Source organism: Chlorocebus sabaeus, chromosome 6, assembly GCF_047675955.1.
Source record: "Chlorocebus sabaeus isolate Y175 chromosome 6, mChlSab1.0.hap1, whole genome shotgun sequence".
NCBI classification, from domain to species: Eukaryota; Metazoa; Chordata; class Mammalia; order Primates; family Cercopithecidae; genus Chlorocebus; species Chlorocebus sabaeus.
In genome coordinates this window covers 7,598,221-7,606,206 of record NC_132909.1, presented here as the reverse complement: position 1 = coordinate 7,606,206, position 7,986 = coordinate 7,598,221, and the positions used below count along the sequence as shown (strand labels likewise).

At 59.0% G+C, this 7,986-nt stretch overlaps 1 protein-coding gene across 2 annotated transcripts; it reads left to right on the top strand.

The window, feature by feature from the left end:
• The first annotated feature begins 76 nt into the window (after nucleotides 1-76).
• Nucleotides 77-7,526, top strand: EMC10 (ER membrane protein complex subunit 10). 2 transcript variants are annotated; one of them, XM_007997658.3, is made up of 8 exons: nucleotides 77-254; nucleotides 1,516-1,588; nucleotides 2,539-2,648; nucleotides 3,694-3,798; nucleotides 4,167-4,348; nucleotides 4,474-4,567; nucleotides 5,481-5,567; nucleotides 5,778-7,526. In XM_007997658.3, exons 1-7 carry the CDS (start codon nucleotides 141-143, stop codon nucleotides 5,565-5,567), a joined length of 765 nt encoding a protein of 254 aa, XP_007995849.1. In that variant the 5' UTR covers nucleotides 77-140; the 3' UTR covers nucleotides 5,778-7,526. The 2 variants fall into 2 exon arrangements, with proteins under 2 accessions (XP_007995849.1, XP_007995848.1); XM_007997657.3 differs by lacking the exon at nucleotides 5,481-5,567.
• The last annotated feature ends 460 nt before the right edge of the window (nucleotides 7,527-7,986 follow it).

Below are 7,986 nucleotides of genomic sequence, written 5' to 3'. Positions count from 1 at the left end.
CCCAGGGGCGGACGGGCGCCAGTGCGCAGGCGCTGGGGCGCAGCGCAGGCGCACAGGCGTCAGGATGCAGCCTGTTTCTCCCGGCGTGCTGCGCGGCTCCTGGCTCTCAGCAGTCCCTTCGCTGGTGGGAAGGAGCCGAGATGGCGGCAACCAGCGCTGGCGCGACCCGGCTGCTCCTGCTCTTGCTGATGGCGGTAGCAGCGCCCAGTCGAGCCCGGGGCAGCGGCTGCCGGGCCGGGACTGGTGCGCGAGGGGTGAGTGCTCTTTAGCTGTGCATAGCGGGCGCGGTCTGCGGATGTCGCGGGTCTTGGGTCTTTAGGTGAATTACAGACGAAAGGGGGCTGCGCAGGGCTAAGAGGGAAGAGGTGGGCGATATCTGGAAAGCCAAGCCTCAGTCACGCACGCGCAGGAGGGGCCTCGCCAGTGCACCGGGTTGCAGCGACTGGGAGGGAGAACAAGAGCACCTGTTGGAAAGGCTCTGGCTCGGGAATATGTATGAGGGGGCGGGGCTGGGGGTGTGGAATCTTGGAGAATCACGTCGGGGCGGTTAAAATGAAAGAGGAATGGTGAAGCCGGGCGCGGTGGCTCTTCTGTCATCCCAACGCTTAGGGAGGCCGAGGCGGGAGGATTGCTCGAGGTCAGGAGTTCAAGACCAGCCTGGGCAACATAGCGAGCCCTGTCTCTACAAAAAATACTAATTAAAAAAATTAGGCCGATCGCGGTGGCTCGTGCTTGTAATCCCAGCACTTTGGGAAGCCGAGGTGAGCGGACCACTTGAAGTTAGGAGTTCAAGACCAGCTGGCTCAACATGGTGAAACCCCGTCTCTACTAAAGATACAAAAATTAGCCAGGTGTGGTGGCAGGTGCCTGTAATCCCAACTACCCGGGAGGCTGAGGCAGGAGAATCGCTTGAATCCGGGAGGCAGAGGTTGCAGTGAGCTGAGATCGTGCCACTGCACTCCAGCCTGGGCAACTGAGACCCTGTCTCAGAAAAAGAAAATAAGGAGTGGGAGGGGGCTCTTGAGGAGGTGGAGAGGAGTTTTACCTCCTGAATATGCACGAGTATGCAGGTTTGGAGATTGGAGAAAAGGAAAGCATGAATCTTAAATGTGTTTAATAGGGACTGAACTCAGGCTGCATCTTGGCTCTTGGGCTGTCCGGTGATAAGGAGGCCATTTGGATATTAGCATGAAAAAGAAGCGTTGGGAGAGGGAGAGTGTCATTTAACTCATGAGTATTTGTGGTGCAAGGCTTGGAATTGACCTTGGGTAGTTGCTTTGGCAATGAGGTTAGGCATGTTTGTAGGGTCTGGTTTTCTGGGGGTGAGGGAGTCCAGATTATGAATATTCATGAAATGGATGGTTTCTAGTGAAATAGAGGCAAGCAGCAGTGATTAACCTGAAGATACGGCTCTTCCCTCAGCCCACCCCAGACTGTCTGTCCTGGGCTCTGTGGGTGACTGCCATGCTGAGGGCTTGGGTGGTTCTCACCTGGGGCCTTCTGTGTCCTCTGCAGGCAGGGGCGGAAGGCCGAGAGGGCGAGGCCTGCGGCACGGTGGGGCTGCTGCTGGAGCACTCATTTGAGATCGGTGAGTCAGGCAACGTCCTCTCTTAACAAATTGGTGCCCTGAGAAGTCAAGACTTGGAGTCCGGGTGCCTCCCGTCATATGACATTTACTAACATCCGTTTACTAACAGATTTGCCCCAGGTTGGGGGAAAAGGGGACATGAAAGAAGAGAAACACTGTCTTTAAATGCCCCCTTGCCTGTAAGACAAATCTCAGTTTTTGAAAGGTCAGCATGGCAGTGATAATGTCAGAGCCGACTTTCCCGATCAGTTGCCATGTGCCCAGCATTAGTGGTTGCACGCTTTGCAAGTATTAACTCACATGTCCTCACAGCAGCCATGTGAGGTGGTAGGTATTCGTGTCAGCCTCCTTTTCCAGAAGAGGAAATGGGCTCAGAATAGGCACCACACAAGGTCTCATCGTGAGTGAGTGGCAGAGCAGGAGCCAGCTTCAAAGCCAAACTTAAATTGCCATGACGCAGGCGTCCAGGTTCCCAGAGCTGGACGTCAGTGTTGCCTAGAGTGTAGTAATCGAGTCTGAGGCCCTGAACCTGAGGGCACAAACCCTGGAGCTGGTGCCCCTCTGCAGACCCTGGCATCTGCTCAGTGAACAGCTGCCCTGCTTCTGACACAGCCAGGTAGTTGAGAATTCCTGAACTCCACAGCGTCCGTATTTTGCAGTTGGGGAAGTTCAGGGAGGTTATATGGCTGTCCCTGGGTCACCTGGTGAGGCAGAGGCAGGATTTGGGAGCTGTGGACTTCATGCATCTGCTGGGTTGCCTTGTGAGGTACAACATGGTGGAGGTATCCCCACTTTGCAGATAGGAAAATGGGGGCCAAGATGGGGAGGGAACCTGGTCACTCGGGTGGAGGCAGGCCAAAATTTGAAGCTGGACCTCCTGGCCCTTGCCTGGGTTGAAGGATGGGCGGGGGGGGTGGGGGGGAACGTCTCTGAGCCTGAGCTCCTCACAGATGACAGTGCCAACTTCCGGAAGCGGGGCTCACTGCTTTGGAACCAGCAGGATGGTACCTTGTCCCTGTCACAGCGGCAGCTCAGCGAGGAGGAGCGGGGCCGACTCCGGGTGAGATGGGGCACTCAGGGCTGGGTGTGGATGAGGATGGAGGGTATCTAGCTGTCTCTTCAGCCACCCCCGGCTGGTCCCCCGCAGCCTTCCCTCCAGGCCCAGGTGGGCTTCCAGCACCTCGTGCCACTCTCAGCCTCTGTCCTGGATGACTGCCCCTGGTGGAACGGCATTGCAGTTCGTCTTGGCGCCGCCAGGCACAACGTCCTGCCTCATGGCCTTTGCCCACACTGCTGCCTCTGTCCGCAGACCCCCTTCCCCCGCAGGTTTCACACAATCGGCTCCTCTCCTCTTCCAGATTCAGCTGAGCTGTTTCATGACCACTTAGACGAGCTTTGCTTGTGAGGAGAAAGAGATCCTTAAAATAGCCATGGTTGGACAGGAGCTCACTTCTGTCGCCCTGTGTTGTGACAGTTTCAGGGCCCGGCTCAATCCTCCGTAGGTGTCATGCAGAGAGGCCCCAGGGCTCCAGGCAGGATAGAGCCGGAGAAAGAGGGGCAGAAGGAGCAGCAGCATTTAGAGAAAGCTTGTAAAAGCTGGCACAGCCCACTTCCCCCCATCGGCCAGATGTAGCTGTGAGGGAGGCTGGGAGTGCAGGCTTCATTCTGGCGGCCACGCGGCGATGTCTGCCTGAGCAGCCTTCCTGCTTGGTGCCCACATGATTCTCTTGTCACAGCTGCCCCCAAACAGAATTTATTGTGCATGTAACTGGTGCATCCAGGCGTGGGGTGGATGCCAGGTGTGGCTGGATCCAGGCACAGGGAAGGCATCCTCAGGACCCACTCCGTTGCTGGGCTGGGCTCTGCGCTCCTTGTCATGGCTTCTCCCCTAGGTGGGGCAGTCCCAGCTGCTCCTGGCCTCACCCACCAGCCGGGCCACCCCAGCAGGAAGAGTCCTGGGCAGACTCAGGTCGGCCAGCCTGGGGAGTGTGGGCTGTGAGGCGGGTGGGGCTGGAGAGGGGCCTTCGCGGAGGCCTGGTGGGCATCACAGCCTGTCCAGGGCTGGTGCCAGCCTTCTGACCAGCACCCTCTTCTCCTGTCCCCAGGATGTGGCAGCCCTGAACGGCCTGTACCGGGTCCGGGTCCCGAGGCGACCTGGGGCCCTGGATGGCCTGGAAGCTGGTGGCTACGTCTCCTCCTTTGTCCCTGCGGTGAGTTGGTGTCGAGGACAAGCCCCCTTCTCCCTCATCCTTACCCTCTACCCTGGTCCTGCTTCCACCATTCGAACCCCGGTATTTCTGGAGCCTGCAGAGGCCTGGGAGACTCGGACCTGGCATTGCCCTCCAAGGCCTCCTGGTCTGGAGGGGTCGGTCCAGGTAGCGGGTGCTTTTGTGGGGACAGCATTGTGAGGACTCCAGGGTGGGGGCGGTTGAGCTTGGGCTTGTGCCTGAGGGTGACAGGGAGCCATGGGAAGGTTTTGAAAGATGCTCTGGGTTTCCTGTGGTGGGGGGCAGGGGGAGGTTAGGGTGGAGCCCAGGCAGCAGGCTCCCCACCTCTGCTGACCCCACTCCTCCGACAGTGCTCCCTGGTGGAGTCCCACCTCTCGGACCAGCTGACCCTGCACGTGGACGTGGCTGGCAACGTGGTGGGCGTGTCGGTGGTGACGCACCCCGGGGGCTGCCGGGGTCATGAGGTGGAAGATGTGGACCTGGAGCTGTTCAACACCTCGGTGCAGCTGCAGCCGCCTGCCACAGCCCCGGGGTGAGCCTGCTTCTACAGCCTTTGTGGTGCCCTTGCCACCTGCCCCGGCCCTTCCTGGTGGCCTCAGGGTCTCCGGGTCCCTGGACTCCAGGCCTCACCCTTCTCCTTCTCTCCCCTCGCCCCAGCCCTGAGACGGCGGCCTTCATCGAGCGCCTGGAGATGGAACAGGCCCAGAAGGCCAAGAACCCCCAGGAGCAGAAGTCCTTCTTCGCCAAATACGTGAGTGGGGCTCCCCCGCCTCCCCTATTCCCTTCCTGACAGTCCCGGCGCCTGACTAGGCCCTCTCTGCTCCCACTCAGACTCCCCTGTGGTGCTCGGGCCTGCCCTCATCCTCCGGGCCTCCTGCGTGGGGGCCCCTCACTCTCCAGGCCTCCTGTGTGTCCTGGTACCTGGGCTGAGGCTTGTTTGCAGGAAGAGGGTACGGAGGTGTGGTCAGGGGAGGTCGGGCCTGCTCTAGGGCGCAGGGTCCTGGGGAAGGTCTCGGCATGAGCTAGGCTGGAGCCGTGAAGCTGGAGAGGAAGGGAACAGTGGAGGTGTCAAAACAACTGGGGAGGCTTAGAAAGGAGGGGTGAGCAGACTCTCCAGGGGGTTGTACAGGAAGGAGAGAGGAGTGGGTCCGGGAGGGATGTAGCCCAGGGAGGGGCACTGGGGGGCAGCAGGGCGTCCCGGAGGCCTCCTGGAGCTGAGGAGGGTGGGGCCTGTGCTGCCAGCAGCAGGTCTGGGTCCAGGGGGCTTGGAGGCTGAGGCATGGGGTGGGGAGGCTGGGAACGGCCAGAGGAGGTGGCTTCCTCCCAGGCCTCTGGTCCCTTGAGTGTGGAGACTGGTGTTAGTTGGGGCACAGGACCCCAGGCAGGACAAGGCCAGCGAGGAGGCCGGTGTGGCCTGAGGGAGGCTAGGAGGATGCTGAGGCTGGGATGGCTGAGCCCTGCCATGCTGAGCGCCCTACCCGAGGGCCTCACCCGCTCTGCCCGGATAGTCCAACAGCTGCGCTGCAGGAAACTGAGGCCCAGAGGCTGAGCCCTTGCCTGCCGGGCCCTGCCCTGCTGCCCACTCGAGCGCCCTCCCGCTCCCCGCTGGCCCTAGGGCCCCATGGCTACCCGCTGGCCCTGACTTGCGCTCCCTCCCTCCCCAGTGGCACATCATCCTGGGGGGGGCCGTGTTGCTCACAGCCCTGCGTCCTGCTGCACCAGGGCCCGCGCCACCGCCGCAAGAGGCCTGAGTGAGGACCGAGACCCCTGCCCCTCCCTGCGCCCCACTGGCCCTCCCTAACCTGTAGTGACGTAGGGGACCTGGGCGCCCTCCCCTTACGCGGCCTCCCTTCATGCCGGGCCCCACCTTCCCTACCTTGGGCGGGCGATGCCCACACTCACCTCCTTCCCCTCTCTCTCTCTTTCTGTGTCTGTCTGTCCATCCTTCCGTCTGGCTGCAGTGGATGTACATCATTCCCGTCGTCCTGTTCCTCATGATGTCAGGAGCGCCGGACACTGGGGGCCAGGGTGGGGGTGGGGGTGGGGGCGGTGGTGGGGGTAGTGGCCGGTGAGGGCCCAGGCTGGTCAGCTTCCCGTCCTGCACACCCAGGAGCCTCGCTTTCTGCTGGAGTCCCCTGTGTTCTCAGCCATCCCAAGAAGGGTTTACTGGTCCCTCCTTTCCCCCCGTCTCACGAGGCCCCTTGTCCTCTGCCTTCTTGCTGGCAGCCGAGCGGCTGGATTGGGGCCTTTGGCATGGGAGCTGGTGTCTCCTGCGCCCGCCTCCCCATGGCCCCATGCAGCCCTAGGGGCTTCCCCCCCTGCCCATGGAATAGAGCCCGAGATCCCGGCCACTGTGCCAGCTCTGACCTCACATCCCCCTACCCCAAGCCCGTGCAGTCTGGGAACATGCCACCTTCTCTCCAGCCTCTGTGCCTTTGTTCCAGGTGGTCTCCCCTCCTGTCCCTGGCTGGGTTAGGTGGTCCTGTCCAGGCTTCTGCAGCGCCCCCCTCACTTTGACACTGGACTAGGATGCAGCCTCCCTTCTGTGTCCCCTTGAGGGTACCCTTGGTCCCCTCATCAGGGGCAGAGGCATGAAGGAGCCGGGGCTGGACGGCCAGGGGCTTCTGGGCTTGACTCCTAGCACGGCCCTGCGGTCGTGGTTTGACATTTGTCTGCCTGGTGCAGACAAGAAATCCTTGCCTTTAGGGTGACAGGCCCTCCACAGGCCTCCAGACTTGAAGGAAAAGATTTAAGATAAAAAAAAAAAACCCAACAGTTAGTGAAGTCAAAGGCCAGACACTGTAAATAGAACCCCCTCCACCGCCCCCCGTCGCCCAGCATCCTGCCTGGACTGCGGTGCTACGAGGGGCTGTGGGCCTTCGCTGTGCGCTGCCCTCTCTGTAAGTCTATTTAAAAACGTCGACGATACATTGAAATGTGTGAACGTTTTGAAAAGCTACAGCTTCCAGCAGCCAAAAGCAACTGTTGTTTTGGCAAGACGGTCCTGATGGCAAGACAGTCAAGACAGGCTTGACTGAGATTCATTGCTCACTTGATACGTTATTCAGAAACCCAAGGAATGGCTGTCCCCATCGTCATGGCTGTGTGAAGCTCCGCTGTGCCGTGTGGCAGTTTATTAAACTGGCCACCAAATTGACACTCAGCTGGCCTCCTGCATTGTGTGGTTATAAATAGCACCCCAGTGAATACTCTCACCCAGTCTCTCCTGGTTGTGGTTTGAATGATCTCGGGACGCATGACTAAAATGGAATTACGATGGCAGATGGGAAACGCGCCTATGAACAAGTGATGGGTTCATGTGAGTCGACTGTCAAGACCAGGACGTGGTGCACGGTGGGATGTTGCCTTCTCTCTCATCACTTCTTTTTGATTTTGAGACAGGGTTTTGCTCTGTCACCCAAGCTGGAGTGCAGTGGTGATACCTTGACTCACTGTGATCACCTCCTAGCTCAGCGATTCTCCCACCTCAGCCTCCTGAGTAGCTGGAATTAGAGGCGTGCACCACCACATCCAGCTAGTTTTTGTATTTTTTGTAGAGACGGAGTTTCACCATGTTGCCTAGGCTAGTCTTGAACTGCTGTACTCAAGTGATCCACCTGCCTCGGCCTCCCAAAGTGCTGGGATTACAGGCGTGAGCCACTGCGCCTGGCCTATTTTTGGTAGCTTGAATAAAGAAGATAGTCTTAGCATTGCTGACTTCTGTTTCTTCCTCCACCTGCAGGAGATAGCTTATGCTTTTTCTGTCTTCATTCCCTGTGAATCCTGCTTTACGCTTCCTAGATGATTCCTGAAGTATTTACTAATGCTTTTTTGTTTTGTTTTGTATTTTTGAGACAGAGTCTCGCTCTGTCACCCAGGCTGGAGTGCAATGGCATGATCTCAACTCACTGCAACCTCCGCCTCCTGGGTTTAAGTGATTCTCTTGCCTCAGCCTCCCAAGTAGCTGGGATTGCAGGTGTCCGCCAACACACCTGGCTACTTTTTGTATTAGTAGAGACAGGTTTCACCATGTTGGCCAGGCTGGTGTTGAACTCCTGACCTCAGGTGATCTACTACCTCAGCCTCTCAAAGTGCTGGGATTACAGGCATGAGCCCCTGTGCCAGGCCTACTGATACTTTTTGGGAGGTATTCACAACTGAGAGTCCTGG